This window comes from Chanodichthys erythropterus, chromosome 21, assembly GCF_024489055.1.
Source record: "Chanodichthys erythropterus isolate Z2021 chromosome 21, ASM2448905v1, whole genome shotgun sequence".
Lineage (NCBI taxonomy): Eukaryota > Metazoa > Chordata > Actinopteri > Cypriniformes > Xenocyprididae > Chanodichthys > Chanodichthys erythropterus.
Window position 1 is genome coordinate 9,964,387 of NC_090241.1, and position 22,715 is coordinate 9,987,101.

Genomic DNA, 22,715 nt, shown 5'->3' on the forward strand with positions numbered 1-22,715 from the left:
CGCACATGCATCAACACGCTTGTCCTGCTCACTGCAGTCATCGGGTAAATCAGGGTTCCCACACATTTTGACCAGTGGATTTTCAGTTATGTTTCTATTCATGATTACTGGATTTTTCTAAAACATAATATAGAAATTGCATGCGCAAAGCTCAATTTCTAGCTAAGGAAATACCATTATGTGATATAATTGATTATTTGAGGTGACTTGTGATCGTTGTGCTCTTGAAAGTCCAATTATGTCCAAAGCAAATCTATAAATGCCATGGAATATGCATTTTAAATGCCTAAAATACTTTATTTTTTTATATTGTCATTGTCATATGTTAAGCATTTTATGTTTCAAGTTCATTGTGAATAAACTGTATGGGTATTAACAGTTTACACAAACATATTGTCAAACAACTCTTTCCCGCCTGTACTTTTTTTTAAGTTGTCAACCAGTGCTTGTATTTTTGATCATTCTCACAAAACCTAAATGGACTAGATCAAGTCCATCAACACCCCCAAAGTTTATACAGTCATATACAAATTGAAAGAAACAATTTCATTCAGTTTTGATTTATATGCTGTTATGATCACGTTAGCTTACGATGCTTCCATCACAGGAAAAGCTTGTCAATGGCGGGAAAGCTTTGTGTCATAAATGACGGAAATTCTGTCAATAGCGGGGAAAGAGTTCAGCCAAAAGCTCCTAATCATGAAATCCCAAGATATAGATATTTCCAAGATTTTATTTACACAATTTTTCTGGACCTGGAAATATCCATTTTAAAATTCCCTGAATTGACTGGGTTTTACATGACTGTGGGAATCCTGATGAATGTAATCAGATGTCAGATACAGAGGTACAGAGCTTCCTTCATTTCACCATTTATAAAACAATAAAACAACACTCAAATGAAACAGACTAGCTTTGGTTCAGAATATGTCTAGATTAAGGCAGGGTTTTTTTTTTTGTTTTGTTTTTTGTTTGTTTGTTTTTTTGAGTACATTTTCATATTGGATGCTCTGAACCCTTTAATTGGCCACAATATTTTAAAGTCTAGGTTCAATTCATGTCAAAACATTGCCAATGTTTCTTTCCAACAGCAAGATTTTATGCTAAATGTATGTGAATGTAAAAAGGAAGCTCTTTTCAGGTTGAGATTTCATGTCAGTAACTAAATGTTGTTGCTTATACAATGTCAAGGAAAATACATAAATTAGATAAATACTACTAGAAATCCACAGAAAATGAATAAACTGATATTTCAAATTTTTTGTAAGATCACACAACGCTATGAGCTGGGAGGTCTCTAAATTCAAATGACAAAAAAAATGTAAAAAAAAACCAAAACATAAATATAACAGGATTCAAATGTGGACAAGCTGGTTATGAACTACTTGGTGTAGAATATATTAGTAAAATAAATGGCAAAATAATAACACTATTAGTCTAAATATTTGCCAAAGTAAAGTTTTTCAGTTTAAACCTACAGGCTTTGAAATACTAATCAAGGAACCACAGCCCCTTTAAAAATGACAAAACACTGGGCATTTTTTACACTTTTTGCTAAGGCAAAAAAAGATTTTTCAGTCATAAGCGCCGGGACGAACAAGCACCAAGAGGATATAATGCTATGTGATGGAAGTTTGTGGATACGCGCATGTGTGTGTGTGTGTGCAATGTGTGTTCTAAGGTTCGCTTTAAGGCATTCAGAAGAACTGTGCTGTTGGAAAGTATACTGATTCTGCTCTGAGTTATTACAAACATACAAGTTCAGTCTTTATGAGTTAAAAACAAAACGCATTTGTTAAAAAGCTATAAATAATCCAATAATGTGAAAGTTTGTCCAGAGGGGAATGTTAAAAATATTCCACCTCTTAAAAACGTATTTCTTCAGTTACTGTAGGTTACGTTAGTGTCTTAGATCATTATAAAGATGCTGTACATTAGTTTGCATATTCGTAGTGCTAGTGCTGTTGCACAGCGAATCAGCCTCTTATTCTATAAATACATAAAAACATAGTAATTCCCACCTGATATGATCTAAGTTAACCAAGTTTATCCCATCCCACTACGAATATTACTCCAAAATTTAGCAACTCTTAAGTGCTTAATTTGTTAAAAGCAAAGTCTTGCTTTCTGTAATAATCCATTTGTCCCTTTAGAATTAAAAAAGAGCCCAAGATTGTCATCCAGTAACACTAAAATAACTTCAGAGCTTGGAGATATGCAAAAGCAGGGGAACCGTCATTGGTCAGCAGGGGTTGCTATGGTGATCATGCAGCCAATCGTTGAGCAGCCAGTTCCTCTACGTCCTCACGGTTCTCGTTGATCTCAGTGAGCGTGCGCACAAAGCGAGTCCACTCGTCCTGCCGGGGCACTGAAATTTGCTGCAGAAAAAACACGAAATGTGTGTTCAATGACAAACTTATGGAGGCTTGTTTCTGCCAGGAAATATTTCAAACTATTCAAACTAGAAACTATTTTCTCCTTCATGAGATTAAATCTTGCAATTGGGACTTTATAATTCACAAGTTTATATATCAAAGTTTATATGCAAGTTTATATCTCAAAAATCTGAAGAAAAAAATCAAAATTGCGAGATATAAACAGACTTTTCTCTTGATTTCGATTTTATATACAATACCTTTGAGTATTGTATCTATAACCTTTGAGTTATATCTATATTGTGAGCTATAAAGTCGAAAATTGCAAAAAATGAACTCGCAGTTCTGAGAAAAATGTCTGCTGACAATTCTGACTTTTCTAGCAATCGAGTTTATATTTTGCAATTCTGATTTTAAACTCACAGTTTATATTTCACAATTTTGAGAAAAAAAGTCAATTGCGAGATACACTCAATTTGATTCTGACTTTTTTTTCTTGCAATTGCGAGTTAGACAAACTCGCAATTTTGACTTTTTTCTCTCGATTACGAGTTTATATACAATTCTGATGTTTTTTTTCGTAAAATTGTGAAATAAATTCGCAATTGTGAGAAAAAAACTCGCAATTGAGTTTACAGTATATCTTGCAATTCTGACTTTACTTGCAATTGCGAGTTTATATCTCAAAATTTTGAGAAAAAAAATAAATTGCGAGATAAACTCAATTCTGACTTTTTTTCTCTTGATTACGAGTTTATATACGATTCTGATGTTTTTTCTCAAAATTGTGAGATATAAGCTCGCAACTGCAAGGAAAAGTCAGCTGACAATTCTGACGTTTTTTTCGCACTTGAGTTTATATGTCGCAATTCTGACCTAATAACTCGCATTTGCAAGTTTATATTTCATCATTTTGAGGAAAAAAAGTCAATTGTGAGATATAAACTAAATTCTGACTTTCTTCTCACAACTGCGAGTTTATATCTCACAATTATAATTTTTTTTTTTTTTTTTCAGAATTGTGAGATATAATTGTGAGATATAAAAGTTGTCTGACAATTTTATCTCAAAATTCTGACTTTTTAACATGAAAAAAGCCAGAATTGTGAGATAAAAAGAAAAAAAAAGTATTTAATTCCGTGGTGGAAACAAGCTTTTATACAAACTAAAGTATTTTTGAAAACTGAAAGTGGTTCAGCAGTGTCGTCCTCACCTCTCCAACATCGTAAATGTGCACCTGACCCTCAGAGTCGCCGACGGCCACCTCTCGTCCTGAGTGAGCCCAGCGCACGCGGTTCAGCGCAGGGTTTCCTTCCACGCTTACGCTTGCTGTGGGAACCTGAAGCAGCACATAATCATTCAAGATTTGTGGATGTGTTCATATTATATTTCTATGAGATTTGTGTACCTCAGTTTCATTGTTAAGGTTCCACAGGTCCAAACGTCCGAGCCCGTCCACACAAGCAAACAGAGCTGGATGTGTGGGTGACCACATGACATCATACACGTAGTCTGAATTGTCCTCAAAAGAGTACAAAGGCTTATTGTTCTGTCAGGAAACACACAAACAGACCAGTCTTGTTCACTAGAAATTAGTTTGGAAACACTTTTTGATGAGAAAAAGGGCTTTAACACAATTAAATGTGCTGTCACATGACAGAATTAGCCTACGTGCAATGTCCGCGTTCTGGTGTTGCTCCCGTTAAAGCAGTTTTTCTGTAATGTTCAAAGGTGCATTAAATATATTAAACCTATTTATAATTAGTAAGTTAGATATAACTGTTGGTAAGAATAAGATGCATTACATGTTCTCAAACATCATTCATCCTTAATTTTGTCCAATTTTGTGACAACTTGGATATTTTGAGTTATCTCAACAAGTTAAATCTGGGAAAGTTATTCTAACCCTAATTACCCTAACCCTAACGCAAATATTTAAGTTGTACGGAGCCCCACACATGAAATGCAAGAAAAAAAATTTTAATCGTGCGCACGATTTACTAATTCGTTCCCTCAATTTACTAATTTGTGCGCACGACTTACTGATGCATTCCCTCGATTTACTAAAATGTGCATACGATTTACTATTTCGTTCCCTTAATTTATAAATCGTGCATGAAACGTGCGCACGTTTTAGTAAAACGAGGGAACGAATTAGTAATTGTACGCACAATTTAGCCTACTATTTTTTCCTGCATGTCATGTCCGGGGCTCTGTAAAGTTGTCATAGCTAATTGCAAAAATTTTTTAGTGTATAAATTCGTAATCTTAATGTCAGGATTATGCTTAATTTAGTTGCCTTTTTGTGTTTGTCACTTGTGCCTCCGGTTCAGTTTAGTCTTGATTAATCCCTTGTTAGTTCCTTTAGTTACTAACTACATTCACCTGTCAATCATGATGTCGCCCTGTGTATTTAAGATCTTAGTTTCCTCAATTCTTTGTTCGGTCTCGTCTTTGTACTATGTGGTAGATATGCTTTCCTGGTAATCTCTGATTCATCAAAGCCACAATGTGACACTTAAAGGATTAGTCCACTTTTAAATAAACTTTTCCTGATAATTTACTCACCTCCATGTCATCCAAGATGTCCATGTCTTTCTTTCTTTAGTCGAAAAGAAATTAAGGTTATTGATGAAAACATTCCAGGATTTTTCTCCTTATAGTGGACTTCAATGGGCACCAAACAGTTGAAGGTCAAAATTAGTTTCATTGCAGCTTCAAATTGTTCTACACGATCCCAGATGAGGAATAAGGGTCTTATCTAGAGAAACCATCACTCATTTTCTGAAATTTTTTTTTTTAAATTATATAAGTTTTAATCATAAATGCTCATCTTGAACTAGCTCTCTTTTTCTTCTTCTCTATTTGAATTCCAGCAGTGTAGACACTGCTAAGTGTATTACTGCCCTCAACAGGTCAAGGTTTGAACTTAATTGTTATATACTATTGAACTAGCATATTGCATATAAAAATAAGTTCAAAACTTTAACCTGTGGAGGGCAGTAATACACTTAGCAGCGTCTACACTGCCGGAATTCTAATAGAGATGAAGAAAAGAGCTAGTTCAGGATGAGCTTATTATTAAAACTTATATAATTTTCTATTTTTTTTCAGAAAATGAGTGATGGTTTCACTAGATAAGACCCTTATTTCTCATCTGGGATCGTGTTGAACAATTTAAAGCTGCAGTGAAACTAATTTTGACCTTCAATTGTTTGGTGGCCATTGAAGTCCACTATAAGGAGAAAAATCCTGGAATGTTTTCATCAAAAACCTTAATTTCTTTTCGACTGAAGAAAGAAAGACATGGATATCTTGGATGACATGGGGGTGAATAAATTATAAGGAAAAGTTTATTTAAAAGTGGACTAATCCTTTAAGCAACAATGCAGGGTTTTTGTTTTTGTTTGTTTGTTTTTTGTGATGACATGATCACGAATACCATTTTATTTTAAAATATGTTTAGTTGAAGTAATAAAATTACTAAAACTGAATAAAAAATGAATTAAAGCTTATTGCTCTGTCAGGAGAGAGAAACAGACCAGTGTTGTTACTGTAAACTAAAACTATTAAAAAAAAATTCATTAATTGAAATAAAGCTGAAATAGAATAAAATATAAATATTAGATGAAAAACACAATAAGTTGAATAACTAAAATTAACAAAACAAATGAAAATGCTAAAAGAATTAAGCTAAACAGAATGAAAAAAAGTAAAAATGACAAAAGCACACAACAAAATCAATTAAAATCAAAATGAAAACTAATACTAACAATATTAAAAAATACTATAATAATATATAGAAAATACTAAATAAATCCTAATCCATTGGATTAGAGTAACCACTTCAGTGGTGCAGATGTAGTGTTTATAATAGTATTGTGTTTGGCACCTTGGTGCTCCAGAGTTTGACGGTCCAGTCAAAAGAGGAAGTAACAAACAGGTGAGAGAAGTCGACTGGTCCTGCCGCTGTGTGGCAGTCGAGCCCTGTGATTGGTCCATGATGACCCTCAAACATCTCACTGATGCCCGCTTTGCTACAACACACACACACGCACCAATAGAAATCAAACACTTGTGCGGATGTGAAACTGACACAAACACTACAGTGCTCACACTCTTACCTGCCATGTCTACATGCGGTGTAGACAGACCCGTCCTCACTGCCCACTACAAAGTTATTGACGTCACCCAGAGGAAATGACATGGAGGTCACGGCAACTGACTTGGACTGTTTGAACACGAGTTCCAGACTGTCCTACACACACAAACACACACACACACAGCATGTGGGATTGTTGTGTATCTGGATGCAAGAGAGCAAAGCGCACTGATTCAAACCCTGGTGATTTGCCTACTAAGACTTTTTTTGTTGACATTTTTAGGATACATAGAATTTTTGTATTAATGCTCTTGGCAGACGCTTTTATCCAAAGCGACTTACGGTGCATTCAAATACATGTTTTACCAGTTTATGCAAGTTTGGGGTTAAGGGGGTAATTTTTTTTTTATGTTTTTGAAAGAAGTCTCTTTTGCTCACCACAACTACATTTATCTGATTAAAAAATACAGTAAAAACCGTAATATGCAAGGTCTTCCCTGAAAGTGACGACATCTGGATGGGAGCATATGTTGTTCTAGAACTTGGATATACCTTTCAGCATTGATGGTGCCTTTCCAGATGTGTAAGCTGCCCATGCCACACGCACTCATGCAACCCCATACCATCAGATATGCAGGCTTCTGAACGGAGCGCTGATAACAACTTGGGTTGTCCTTGTCCTCTTAAGTCCGGATGACATGGCTACCCAGTTTTCCAAAAAGAACTTCAAATTTTGATTCGTCTGACCACAGAACAGTTTTCCATTTTGCCACAGTCCATTTTAAATGAGCCTTGGCCCAGAGAAAACGCCTGCGCTTCTGGATCATGTTTAGATATGGCTTCTTTTTTGACCTATAGAGTTTTAGCCGGCAACAGCGAATGGCACGGTGGATTGTGTTCACCGACAATGTTTTCTGGAAGTATTCCTGAGCCCATGTTGTGATTTCCATTACAGTAGCATTCCTGTATGTGATGCGGTGCCGTCTAAGGGCCCAAAGATCACGGGCATCCAGTATGGTTTTCCGGCCTTGACCCTTACGCACAGAGATTGTTCCAGATTCTCTGAATCTTTGGACGATATTATGCACTGTAGATGATGATACCTTCAAACTCTTTGCAGTTTTTCTCTGAGAAACTCCTTTCTGATATTGCTCCACTATTTTTCACCACAGCATTGGGGGAATTGGTGATCCTCTGCCCATCTTGACTTCTGAGAGACACTGAGAGGCTCTTTTTATACTCAATCATGTTGCCAATTGACCTAATAAGTTGCAAATTGGTCCTCCAACTGTTCCTTATATGTACATTTAACTTTTCCGGCCTCTTATTGCTACATGTCCCAACTTTTTTGGAATGTGTAGCTCTCATGAAATCCAAAATGAGCCAATATTTGGCATGACATTTCAAAATGTCTCAGTTTCAACATTTGATATGTTAACTATATTCTATTGTGAATAAAATATAAGTTTATGAGATTTGTAAATTATTGCATTTCTTTTTTATTCACAATTTGTGTCCTAACTTTTTATGGAATCGGGTTTGTAGATATGTTACCTGTGGTGTAGACAGCATGTCCAGACTCCAGGAGCACATCTTCCCATCCGTGGAGATGCTGATGAGATTGTGAGCGTTCTGAGTTCCCACCACATTCACACAGAACACCGGGTGCTAGAGAGAGAGAGAGAGAGAGAGAGAGAGAGAGAGAGCAGTGATGGATATGAGCCACCAGAACAGTGTGGATGAAGAAGATGCAGAGAAGAATTGTCCTCGTGTACCGTGTGAGCTGAGGCTGAGAGTGGAGTCCTCTGTACAGGGGTGCGTTTGTTACTTCGGTTGTCCCACAGGACGATCTGACCCGAGTACGTGCCTCCAACCACCAGATTAGGATGAAACTGTGCAAATGCTGCGGACATCACTGCAGACTGAACAAAGACACATATTACATGAGCCATGTGACCTTTGAACCTTGACATAACAATATATTATTATATAAAATATAATATGGTTACACTTTATTTTAAGGTGTCCTTGTTACAGTGTAAAGTACTGAGTATTGATAATAATTAACATGTACTTACTATAGGTTTAGGGTTAGCAGCATGTAATTATGAATGATTTATAGTTATTACTATAGTAACTACATGTAACAAGGACACAAAGTGTTATCCAAAATAAAAATTTACATTTTTTAATGCATAAAGATATGCATTGAGATCATCACCTGGCAGTGGAAGACATATTCTGGTGTGGTTTTCTTGTATTTCATGTTCCATACAAGAGCCACACCATCCGGCTCATGTGGCGCATCCTCATTACTGGAGTATGACGCCACCAGCAGCTCAGGGTACTGATGAGAACAAGAACAGTGAGGGGAACTTCACTTATTAAAAATCTGTATTTAACTAAATACACACTATCAGTCAAACGTTTGCATGATCATGTACCTGTGGTGACCAGTCGAGACAGGTGACGACTCTGTGTTTAGACCAGCGTTCGTCTGCAAACTGTCTGTTCAGGGAGAGTTTGGCCCCAGCCTGAGACTCCCTGAAACAAACACGATTTCACCATCACACACCAGAGACGTTCCACATCTGATAACAGATAAACAAACTCTCTCCTCACCCCTCTTTATCCTGAAGGTCTCGCCCACTGTAGTCGAAAAACACATCCACCTGCTCAGAGAGAGCGCGCTCCATAATACGAGAGCTGTGGTCAAAGAAAGTCACAAATTCCTCTGAGTGAAGAATCTGTTGTTTCTCTTCCTCTGTCAGCTCATGAGGCACTACACACAGAAAAAGTTTCCTTTATCAGTATTCATTTAAAGCTAATTTCATGTAACAATGTAAAATTAATTTTAGGAGACAACTATTGAACGTGATTTCTCTCGTTGCTTTGTTTCAGAGCCCTACCTTCTTCTTCCTCTTTTTGAGAGTCTTTCTCCTCTTGAGGCTCCAGTACAGGCTGCGTCACAGCCAAATCGTCCTCCTCTTCCTCATCTTCAGACAGCAGAGAAAGAGTTTAGTCTCATACGCACACTTATGCTTTAAAGAAAAGCAGTGTGTGTGTGATTTACCATTTTTGTGATGAGTCTGTGTGGGCGTCTGGGTCTCTTTTGAGTATGACACCAGCTCTTTGGGGGGGAAGTCCACCTGCGTGACCTTTGACATGCCCAACTTCAGCGGGCCACGTCTGCAGAAAATACACACATATGTTTAAACTGAAAAAGACTGTGGGATACACAAATAATTAAATTAAAAATATTGAACAGTTAAAAACAATAAATAAACAAACAAACAATAAATAAAATTAAAATAAATTATTAAATTAAACACAACATCAATTTAATAAATTAATTAAAATAACTGAATCAAAAAAATTAATAACTATAATAAATTTATAAAAAATTAAAACCTAATAAATAAAAATAATTAAAATTAATTAATTAAAAATAAATAAATACATAATTAAATTAAAAACGTCAATTAGTTAATAAAACAATAATAAAAACAAAAACAAATAAACAATAAATAAATTAATTAAAAAATAAAAAGGCTTAAATTAAAATAAATCAGTTAAAAATAAATAAATACAACAATTAATTAACTAAAAATAACTAATAAATATAATAAAATAATTATATAAATTTTACATTAATAAATAAATGGTTAAAAAAATAATTAACAAATATTTATTTAATAATAAATAAATAAATAAACAATACATTAAAAAACAAAATAACTGAATTTAAACACAAATAACTAGAAATTCCATCTGCTAAGGGGTGGTAATGTGTCCACAAAGTCAGTACAACAGTTTGAGGATCTTAGGAAGCACAAACTAAACTACATGTTGTTTTAATAGTCTTAATTCTATGTTACATAAGGAACATTTCATGTTGGTCTGAAAAGGTAACCATAGCAATAGTGGGCTGTCTGAATGGTTTCCGACAGGAAATAAGATTGTACATTGATAAATCATGGGTCAATCTACCTGGACTCAAGCGGGGGGAGTGTAATGCAAACATTTTCTTCAACTTTGTAGAAATTACCTTTAAGATAGTTACATCATTTAGCTAGCTATGCTAAGGGAGTCACATTGTATTCACACAATGCACTATTTGGTTCATCATGACTATCCATGAAAAAAAAAAGAAAGACAGCAAGAGTGAGAGGACAATGTGACAGAAGGATAAATGAAGGAGAGCCGGGTAATAAAAGGTAATAAAAGCAGAATGTGCAGTTAAAGCGCAGCAGGAGTGATATTAATGAGAGCAAGACAGCAGTACCCGAGCTGAGAGTCTGAATGGAGCAGTAGAGTAGAGGGGTCAGAGTCCCAATGAAGAGTCCTGTTAGAGACACACACAGGCAGACACGCATGCAGACGGTTACAAGGGAGAGCACTTATCACTGTTATACACAAATATACATGTGCATGCAGATGACTTTCACATAGTACACAATGCAATACAGACAATAGAAATCAAACCCCAAAGTACTTTACATATACTGTATTACAGTACGTGTTTATCTGCATGTCTATGAATTATGTTTATTAAGGCTGGGTGTGTTATGATGCAAGATGGTAGAAATGTGTTGACTGTTTTTACTGTATTCAGAAAGTATTCGGAGCCCTTGAATGTGATTTTTGTTTTTAAAAAAGGATGTGAATACTTTCTGGATGGACTATATATGTGAGATTATACAGTGCACAGCATAAATGAGTACACCCCCTCTGAACAAATACAAAAGATGTATTTTCTTTATGATCACTAATACAATTCATGGAAAGATGGAAAAACTAAAATGTATTAAACATTTACATAATAAAAACTGAGAAATATATGTCATTAATAGCCATAAAATAAGTCAAAGTGCTCAAGAGTGTTAAGATTGAGTGCAATACATGTCCACAGAAGGTTTTTCAGCTTGGGAGAATGCATATCCTCATTGTCATGTTGAAAAAATGCCCAACAATGCAGGGAATGAGGAAAGGGTAACATCTTCTGTTTCAAGTTTGTGTATTAAATTACACAGTGGTGTGGGAATTCATGACAGCATTGATAAAGCACAACTCCCTCACACCTTCAGCACTCATACTTCCCTATAAAAGCTTTACTACCACTGAACTTTACTGTGGGAACCAGGCACTTATCACTGTACTCCTCCTCTAGCAACACCATAACATTTTGGATTCTGTTAGATCCAAAATGATTGATTTGGTCTCATGAGACCAGAGTATTGATTCCCAGAATCTATATTTTGTAAATATGGGCTTCGGAAATGTCTAACTGTCTTAATGTGCTTTGGCTACAGTAGGTAGTTCCAGTGAGAACAACAACCATGCATGTCATTTCTGCATGCTGCATCTTACTCTGTGAAATAAACAGTCACTCTTTTCATAGCTTTTGCTGGCTCTGAGACACTCGCTTGGTATTTCTCCTGCTCTTTGTCTAGCAAAAAAAATCCATCATCACTAAATGAAAGCTTAAAATGAAGGCCTGATTATTTCAGGGGCCTTGTCACAAGTCCATTGTTTTTGAATTTCTGTGTTACTTTTGCTATATTTTCACACTTAAAACAATGATTTGGTAATCCTCTTGTACCACTGTCCTCTTTTGTGCTAAGAAATAAGTCTCCTGACGATTCTCTCTCAAGTGGTTCCATTGTTGTCAGCATTAAGTCTGAGAATGAATTAGTGGGCTATATAACACTTTTAATTGTCAAGAAATTACTTCTCATTAAATGTTTTGGTTCAACATACTTACCTGTTGATCAAACATTGCCTTAAACTTACACCAGAAAATGTTTCTTTCATTTATTTTAGTAACTTTTAGGAGGGTGTACTCATTTTTGCTACACAACATTTTATCACTTTGATTAGAAAATCTTATTTTGACATGCTTCTTTAGTAATTGATTAAGCAGACTTGCTAGAACATTATATCTCTAAAGAACCCTAACATGTCTTCTAAGTAATTGAGTAATTGCTGACTTTCAGAAGTTTCAGAGGGGGTGTACTCATTTATGCTGTGCACTGTATATATATATATATATATATATATATATATATATATATATATATATATACGAATGATGTAAATAATTTGTTGTATTTTTGAAAACATTTCAGGCAACTGAAACTGAAAATTTCAGTTTAAAATCAAAATGGTGAGAAAAGTTCCAGCCTGCAGTGATGAGTTTATTGCACTTTCTTCATTTTGAAAATTGTGTTGAATCTCTAAAAACTCAATGCATTTAATAGAAATGACAGAAAATATTGTGACAAATTAAAAGAATGGGAAAAATAGATGAAAAGATAATGATGAAAACATCTTTACAGTGAAAAATGGAGGAATGTGAAATACAGAGTGTGAAGCGAAGTTTAGTTTATGCTTTCCACGCAACATATTAAAATAGTATGTTATATAATGTGAAGCTGTTTTTTCTTCATCATTTATGTCAATAATAATAATAATATAAAAAAAACCCCGGAGAATAAGGAATCTTTTATTTGCAAGTTATTTAATTCCCTTCATTAACCAAAAACAGGCATTATCACATGGTTGTTTCGTATACATAATTTGTTTAATATATATAACCATATTTTAATAGAATTTCAAGAAAGATTAACTACACTATCTTTCAAAAGTTTGGGGTCGGTAATATTGTATGGAAGCTTGTTTCCGCCACTGAATAAAAAATAAAAAAGGTATAATTGCAACTTTCGAATCTTGCATTTTTGACTTTTTTCTCAGCATTACGTGATATAAACTTGCAACTCTGACTTTTTCTCAGAACTGTTTATATCTAGCAATTCTGACTTTATAACACACAATTGCGAGTTATAAACTCAGAATTCTGAGTTATAAAGTCAGAATTGTGAGATAAAAAGTCGCAATTACCTTTTTTATTTAGTGGCGTAAACAAGCTTCCATACTTATGCTCATCATCTGATGTTTTTAATCAAAAAAACAGTAAAACAGTAATGTTGTAATAACAATAATAATATTATTTTTTATTTTTATAGCACCTTTCCAAAGCCCAAGGCCCAAGGTAACCTTTTCACAGTTATGCTAGAGGAATACAGACAAATCACAAACATCCATAACATCACAGACCAAGAGCTGAAGAGTAATATTCAGAGACAAAATGTTTTTAGGAGGTTTCTAAAAGAAAGAAGGGAGGATTCTTGACAGATGTCTTAAGGCAGAGCATTCCACAACCTGGGATCCACAACACTAAAAGCCCTGGCATCCATCGTGACCAAACTAAATTTAGGAGTCATTAACAATCCCGTGGAACGAACAATCTTAAGGAACAAACAGGGGCATGTGACTGAAGTAAATCAAATAAATATGAAGGACCAAGGTCATGAAAAGCTTTGAAAGTGAGGGTTAGTACCTTGAGGTTTATACATAAGGAAACCAGAAATCAAGGAACATTTGTTGTTGTGTTGAAAACAGGTGTGCTGACTAATATTTTTGTGTGAAACGATGATACATTTTTTCAGGATTCTTTGATGAATAGAAAGTTCAAAAGAACAGCATTTATTTTAAATAGAGACAGTATAAATGTCTGTTTTGACCAATTTAATGCATCCTTGAATAAAAATATATATATAAAACAAAAAATCTTACTTACCCCAAACTTTTGAATGGTAGTGTATATACAGTTCCCATGCCATAAGATTGTGGTCATACCCTCCACCTCTAGTGTTTCTGATGTTCTGTATCAGTGTACACGTGTGCGTCTCACCTCGGCCCTGTGCCGCCGTCTCCTGAGTCCTGGCTGCCCGTTTCGCTGGGTGTGCCCACTGATTTGGCAGAGGGGGACATGGGAGGGGGGACTAAATAGTGAAACAGACACGTATCCTCTGTTACCACGCGCAGAGGTTGCACTACATACACATGCATAAGCAGGGCGAAGGGTGGGTGTTTGAAATAAAAAAAAAACATAAAAAATTTCAAGTAAAAAAAGATGTAAAAAGTAGGTAAGCAACAAAAAGCAAGAGGGTGGAGCAAGAAACACGATGAAGCAGCAAAATCAAAGAGGATTGAGCCAAAAAAAAGAAGAAGAAGACAAAAAGGGCAGTGGTTAATATTCATGCAGGACCCACATGCGTTAAAAAGATATCAGTGCTCATTCCAAACCAAACAAAACTATTATGTTAAGAAAGAAAGAATAAAGTACAATTAAACCAGAGGAAATGGATAACATAATTACGACTAAACAAATTAGCTTTATTTTAAGGCTTTGGGTTCTTGTCAGCTGGTCAGGCTGGGTAAACATCTAACCAACCAGCAAGTTTCGTCTGCTCACCAAGGCTACATTTATTTAATTAAAAATACAGTAAAAACAGTAATATTGTGAAATATTATTACAATTTAAAATTTCTATTTTTAATTTCTAATTTATTTCTATTTGAATATATTTCACACAGTAATTTTTTCATGTGATGCAAATTACTCCAGTCGTCAGTGTCACATGATCCTTCAGAAATCATTCTAATATGCTGATCTGCTGCTCATGAAACATTTAATGTGTACAATTGTACAAAATATTTGTGTACAATATTTTTTTTCAGGATTATTTGATGAATAGAAAGTTCAAAACAACAGTGTTTATCTGAAATCTAATCTTTTGTAACATTATAAATGTCTTTACTGCCACTTTTGATTGATTTAATGCATCCTTGCTGAATAAAAGTATTAATTTCTTTAATTTCTTTTAAAAAAAATAAAAATAAAAATTCTTGCTGATCCCAAACCTTTAAACGGTAGTGTAAAATGTTACAAAAGCTTTGTATTTCAGATAAATGCTGTTCTTTTGAACTTTCTATTCATCAAGGAATCCGGAAAAAAAAAAGTACACAACTGTTTTCAAAATTGAAAATAATCATAAATGTTAATTGAGCAGCAAATCAGCATATTAGAATGATTTCTGAAGGATCATGTGACACTGAAGACTGGAGTAACGATGTTGAAAATTCAGCTTTGCATCACAAGAATAAATTACTTTGTCAAATATATTTAAATAGTACACAGTTATTTTAAATTGTAATAATATTTCACAATATTACTTTTTTTTTTACTGTATTTTTAATTAAATAAATGTAGCCTTGGTGAGCAGACAAAACTTCTTTTAAAAACATTAAAAATCTTAGTGGTTCCAAACTTTTGGACTGTACTGTATATATAATCATGGTCACGCTTTAGATTAGCGTCAAGTTCTCACTATTAACTAACTATTAACTACGACTTTTGCCTCAATAAACTCCTAATTACTGCTTATTAATAGTTAGTATAGTTGTTAAGTTTAGATATTGGGCAGGTTTAAGGGATGTATAATATTGTCATGCAAAATAAGGCATTAATATGTGCTTTATAAGCACTAATAAACAGCCAATATCATAGTAATATGCATGCTAATAAACAACGAGTTAATAGTGAGAATTGGACCCTAAACTAAATCATCACGATTCTCTCTCGATTTTAAACAGACAACTAAACAAAATAATATGTAATTTACTAGAGGTTCTGACAAATGTTTATTGCAGCAGCCTATTTAAAATGTTTAATGAATATGAATGAATCTTTTTTTTTTTAAACGGTTTGAATGAATGATTCAATGACTCGCTCATCAATTCCTCACTTGTTACATTACTAGATGAATCAGTATTTTTAAATGAATCTCTTGAATGAATGATTCAATGACAAATATATTTTTTAACAGTCACTTGTCGCCACCTACTGGTTTAAGGATGTAATCGATACAATCGTTGCTTATTTTTGTAATATTATTTATGATTTTTGTATCATTTAAAATGATCCCTTCCATAGACATCACATCAGTGTTTATATCTGAACAACTATAAACTTTTATCCGAGTTCTTCTGTGATAATATGAATACACCACTGTGTGGTTGAAAGGACTTATTTTAAAGCCGTTTCATACATATACATGACAACTGCTTTCTCTGGGTCAGCGGCAGCGGCAGCACCAACACAGATCTGAATGTTCACTGTGATCGTACAAAGGTTTAACAGACACAGGAGAATCGTTGTCATTTAGGAATGAGATTGCATGGCCGTTTGAATCGAGATTGTGATCTTTTAACGATTAATCGTGCAGCTCTAAACTATATATTGGAAATAATAGCATCAGTCCTGCTTTCTCTTTATTGTCTTACAGAAACTGAGTGGACCAAGTTTCTGATCACCCAGTAGGTGTCATTAACATGTAAGGTGTGTTAATGTGTTAATCTGTCCAATGAAAAGAAAAAGGTTGCAGAAGTTGTAGAACAAGTCATTTTTGCAGTGTAGTTTCAAAAAATAGCATTGTCTCTTTGAAAATGAGGTTTTGAGTTTTGAAAGTTACAGAATGTGCATGATACTCTTACAAAAAATCCAGAATTCTTCCTGATATGACCCCTTTTTACAACTTGTAAGTGTTTTTTAGTAGGTTGCTTGTTGTTCACACTTGTTAGCCACAAAAACCTAATTTAACTTTCTATGCTGCTTGGTTGTTTCATACCCATGGAGGCATCCACTATCCCCATGCTCTGCAGCAGGGCTTCTGCCTCCCTCCTCTTCCTCTCCAGATCAGAGTCATCCTGCGGAGGAGACGCTCCCTCCTTCCGCCCATCCAGCTACAGCAGGAGATTAGAGAGAGAGAGAGAGAGACGTGTTTCAGTATAACACAAACACAGAAATCAAATCACTACAAATAACTTAGACAACAGCTCACCTCTTTCTTTTTGCGTTCTTCCTCTTTCCTCTTCTTCTCCTCCCTGATCTGGGCCAATCGTTGTTTCTTTCTCTCTAACTCTGCTTTCAGCTCACTTTTGTCAGACATTCTGCAGACAGAGAGACAGACACACACACACACATTTAAGTCTTCTGAGTGTATTTGCCAAGAAAGGCTTTAGATGCTAACTTGTTTTATTTGCTTGCTGCTGCTTTTATTTCTTATTTTACAAGAGCGGTCTCTAGTGGTCATTCAGGGAATATCACACACGTGAGGTCATTCTGGTCCAGGTCCACACCCATGAGCTCAATGTGCAACAATCACCACGTCACTGCTTCATCAACAGCTTCACTCTGGTTTAGGACACATTTTGTATACTTTAGTTTTGCAGGGTTGAGCGAAAGTCTGAATTTGAGAACTGGATCTTTTTGAGTGTGAACTTGAATTGGACACAAACCACAGGTTTTTGATCTGGAATTTGAAGAGGAATGACAGGAAGAAGAATTTCCTGAACTGAATTTCACTTAAAATTATTTGAATTTTTTTATTTAAAAAGCAGCTGAAAAACGGAGTGCCTTAAAACTTCCTAAATTACTTGCAATATATATATTGATAAAACCCCACTTAAGTTTAATTTGATTTACATTGTAATTTGCTTTTATATATTTCAGTATTTATTGTTTATAAGTGATTTTTTTATTTCATTTGTAATTTAATTTTTTTATATATATATTTAATGTATACTGCCTGGATTCATTGTGCTCTGTTCTGTGAATTTCATAAGTCCATCATAAGTTTTAACAATATTATTTTGATTAACTGTGACAATTTAAGCTTATGTAAAATACTTGATTTAATATATTTCTCTAAACTAAGTTCAACATTGTCCAAACAACAAACAATTAATACATCTATCAAATCCATCAAAGATTTCAATTTTGATATACAGCATCTTAAAAATTTTGTATATTATGTAAATGAGAGCATTCTGGGAAATGAAGTGATTTAAAGTGACTTTCACCATGCTCCATAAACCAAATGCTATATTTGGTTGCTAGCCAAATATAATATATAATAATTATACAATTATACATACAAATAAAATTAAATACACTAAAAACACAAAAAAAGTGAAAATGTACAACTATATAAATTTTATATATATATATATATATATATATATATATATATATATATATATATATATATATATTATGTGTGTAATTTTATAATTATATATATTTATAATGTAATAACATTTATCAAAGATATTTAACAGCAAATTTCATGCATAACTTCATATTATAATCTCACATTATTTCAAATAATCTTTTGTATTTTTATTTCTTTTTCTTTCTTTTTTTAATTACTAAAAGACAGCTCACTGCGGCTGTAGCTGAGAAGAGTTTGTTCACACACACACACACACACACACACACAGGACACTCCTGTAAGTGTCCCGGATGGTCAGTCAATATGGCTGCATAGCGAAAACCACCGGTGAAAGCTCGCAAACTAACATAAAATCATTAGTTTAAAAGCATAATACTTGTGGAGTCATTAATTAGAATATTTAAACTGCGCGCGCAGGACTGTTGAGCTGAAATCGAATTAAATAACGTTACATCATCTGTCTAGTTGAATCAGCTGTGCATTTATGTTTTTTTTTTTCTCCAAACCGTTTGAACTGATGTTTAAAAATACAATGCATTAGGATTTCATGTTGTGCTTTGTTTTAAATTAATTTCAGTAAGACTGTATAAGTTATTATAACATAAATGACAGTTAAAGCGCACACGTCAGACAGACGGCCTCAGGAATCAATGCAGAAACATCGCCATTAAAAACACATAATAATTCATTGTAACATTAGAAACCCTGCTGATTAATAAAGAAAACATTATTCTTACTTGAAATAAAATGTTAGCGGCTTGGGGTCGGTATGAAGAGGATTATTCTTCTGTCAGCGGACTAATAACTTATTATCCTCTTTCTCTGTTGTGACAGCAGCGGCAGCGCTGAATCTGGGATGCGGCTACGGGTGCCGTGTGGCACTTTTCTCAAACTGAGCGGATGCGGCGTTTAAAGTGACCACTAGATGACGCGCTTTCACTTAACTGATTAGTGATTAACTTCCTTTTGAACACAACACAAATACCTTTTACCCACCATAACAGTATCGCGATGTGAATTACTGGATTAAATCAGAGATTACATTAAATCCAATACTTAGTGGACGCGTGATTTTTTTAGTATTTGTTGCAGCGTTTGTGTAGGCAATCAGCACTGTGATTGACATCAGTAATGAATAAATTGATAGTTTTTATCGAAAATAATCTAAATAATAACATGCAAATCGAACATAAACGGAGACCCAACAAAAAATAAAATGTACAGCTATGAAACGTTTTGAACAATATTTTGCTTTAAGGATCCGCTCTAAGGGTCAGAGATAGTAGTCAGAAATTTAAAATTATTATTAAGGAATATGATAAAATAATAAAATAAATTACTAAAAATAAAGGATAAACATTAAGAAGTTTTTTTTTTATAAAATACAATTATAAAATAAAATAAAGTATAATTAAATATTTATGATATATAACACACCTGTAACTCTTTAAGTTATTTTCTTATAGTTGGAACATCAGAGAAATGTTTTCACATAAGCATAATGTTTAAGCAATGCATAATGATTTTTTATTGCTGTGTTCATCCACTACAGTCTGGCACTTTCCTGTTATAAAAGGAAAGATGAATAAGTGTAGGCGGTAGATGCAGAGCTCTATTTCTGGCACTGGTTTTATGCTTTGTCAGGTGTTATTGTCCTTGTTAAAGTCTCTTATAAAAGAATGAATGTAAGTCTGAATGTTGTGTATTTTCAGTTAGAATGAAGTGCAAACATTTGTGCATACTAAAATGTAAATGAATGTAGCCTAATGATGATGCATTTATATATTCTATTTTTTATTTGCAGCTCTTTTCCATTTGACAATATGGAATTCTGTTCATAGTGCTTAAGTATAGCAAACAACAGCAACAACTAAAAAATATAGCTGCAAGCAGAAATTATCGGGGCCAAGCACAAATAGCACAATAAGACATGCCAACATGGCTGGGAGGTTCAGACCAGCTGCAACAACAAGTAAGTAATGACATGTTAAGATGATATTAGGCAAAATGGCTGAAAAAAACTTTGAAATATGACTGAAATGTTTATCACTGTCGACCAATAGGTGGCGCTGTGACCAGATTGATGTGGTATGGTCATAGTGAGATGAAGATGACTCATGCAAAGTTTGGTGTCAATATACCAAAGCATTGCATACAGCTTTAAGAGTCAGTTTTGCATCATGCCTCAACTTCGTTGCTGTGGTATACGAAAACGGTTTGACGAATCGACTTGGACGAATCGGCATTGTCTGAAGATGATACGATTCGATTTTGTTGAAAATCAGAGCAACGGTCTAGGAGGAGTTAGAAAAAGTATGTTTTAAAGAAAAACAAAATGGCGGACAGGAAGTTCGGCTGACTACGGCAAATTTGGTATCTATGGTCTCGGCATGACCCAAGGAATCTATTGAGACCAACTAATATTCATTACAATAGGTTACTATTCTAACTTTTGACCACAAGGTGGTGCTGCCCTGAAACTTTTGTAATGATATGCTAATTTATTCATAAAATACAGCATTTCTGTGCAAAATTCAAAATGGCCGATATGAGAAAATTGGATATCGTTCAACTCAGAATGTCGCCTTCAATCTAATGTGACCAATTTTATGCACAAACCGTTCATAAGTTAGTTATAAGCAAAAATAGCCATTTTTGTATCTCCAGACCAGTAAGTGGCGCTGCACCGAAAAACAGCATGTAACCTCAGGTCATGATTGTGAAGACATGTACCAAGTTTGGTCTGAATACGATGAATAGTTGCAGAGATACAGCCTCACATCTATTTTCACAAGCGCTACGCGAAATTAATTTGCATTTTTTTCGAAAACGGTTTAAGAAATCGACTTCCATAACACTTTGTCAGCATGGTCTGAAGATGATCTGGTTCAATTTTCATGAACTTTCATGTCATAGGGTGCAATCGAATCGTCTTGAGCCAAGGAATCGGAGGAAAAAATAATTTTGTTTCTAGCACTTGCGGTTCAAACGTTATTAGCATAAACTTGAGTGCAAATTTAGACAGCTGGTGGTGCTAGAGGAATTGAGTTAGAGACTCCAAATTTGCTATGGTAACAGTTCAGACTGTCCTCTATCTGTGTGCCAAATTTCACAACTTTCCCACAAGCGGTTCTATGGGCAGCCATAGATTTCCAGAGCGGAAAAGGAAGAATAATACTAAGAAGAATGCTAACGATTACAATAGGTGCCTATGACCTTCGGTGCTTGGCCCTTAAATATCCTAAAATTTGTCCATATGCTCATTCTACTTCTCATGTTTTCTGAAGTCATATGATATGCATATTTAAAATGGTGTACTGTGTTATGACATATGCGAGAGCCTATGGCATTTTTGTGTGAATGACACCTAAGCAGGCAATAAAACAATACAAGTGAAAAGTAAAACTGTCATCACATTGGGTTTTTTTTTCCCCACCACACCCTGTTTGCCAATGCAGTTGGTGATTTCATTCATGAAGCGTTGTGAATTTGATATATGGGGGGAAATAATGACAACCTGAATATGAGTGTGTGTGTGTGTGTGTGTGTGTGTGTGTGTGTGTGTGTGTGTGTGTGTGTGTGTGCATGCTGGAGCTTGTGCATGATTCAGGGACTTGTTTCATGGTGAAGTCCCTTCTGTCTGTGTGTGTGTCTGTCTGTCTGTGTTCCTGTATAAGGAAATGTTTAAATTAACATGGGTATTACTTCCTATGTCCTCGTAAACCATTAAAGTGACTTAAAAAACATACTAAACTGCATGTTTTTGTTGTTGTTATTGTTGTTTGTTTATTTATTTTTTGTTTTTCTGTGATGGATAGGTTTAAGTGTAGATTTAGGGTAAGGGGATAGAAATTTTGTTTAGCTCAGTATAAAAACTATTAAGTCCCCGTAAACCACATATACAAGTATGTGTGTGTTTGTGGAAGAGATGAGTAAAAGCCCTGTAACCCACATCTCCTTTGTCTTTTGCCATATGACAATGGCTGTAAAGGGCTGTTGTAGTTTCCATGGCAACATGTCTAAAAATCAGGTTATGGGTTAGCAGGTGCATGAACATGCATATGTGCAGAGATGTTTCACTGTATTTTATCACCCCACATCAATCACACTCCCACGGCATCTGAGGAAATATACAAAAGTCACCTGTAACCACATCAGTTTGGGTAGCTTATATGATATGGTCTGATATTGAAAGGCAAAAAATTCACAGATATGTAAAACATTGCTTTTATAAAGCAGTAACTGCACATTAAAAATAGCCTATTAGAAATTTGCATTTAAGCATTGTTTTTAAAGTTACCATGAAATCAAAATTGACAAT

General features: G+C 34.5%; 1 protein-coding gene across 6 annotated transcripts; it reads right to left on the minus strand.

Moving 5' to 3' along the window:
* Positions 1 to 129: 129 nt before the first annotated feature.
* On the minus strand, positions 130 to 19,268 carry dync1i2b (dynein, cytoplasmic 1, intermediate chain 2b). Of its 6 annotated transcripts, none has more exons than XM_067374775.1 (17): positions 19,132 to 19,268; positions 17,222 to 17,330; positions 17,009 to 17,123; positions 14,231 to 14,288; positions 10,763 to 10,822; positions 9,551 to 9,666; positions 9,387 to 9,473; positions 9,100 to 9,259; positions 8,922 to 9,021; positions 8,699 to 8,824; positions 8,253 to 8,399; positions 8,032 to 8,145; positions 6,500 to 6,633; positions 6,268 to 6,412; positions 3,784 to 3,924; positions 3,589 to 3,714; positions 130 to 2,378 (listed from the first exon to the last, which is right to left on the minus strand). In XM_067374775.1, exons 2-17 carry the CDS (start codon positions 17,327 to 17,329, stop codon positions 2,265 to 2,267), a joined length of 1,851 nt encoding a protein of 616 aa, XP_067230876.1. In that variant the 5' UTR covers position 17,330; positions 19,132 to 19,268; the 3' UTR covers positions 130 to 2,264. The 6 variants fall into 6 exon arrangements, with proteins under 6 accessions (XP_067230876.1, XP_067230875.1, XP_067230878.1 ...); XM_067374774.1 differs by having other exon boundaries at positions 14,231 to 14,321; XM_067374777.1 differs by lacking the exon at positions 10,763 to 10,822.
* Between the last annotated feature and the right edge of the window lie 3,447 nt (positions 19,269 to 22,715).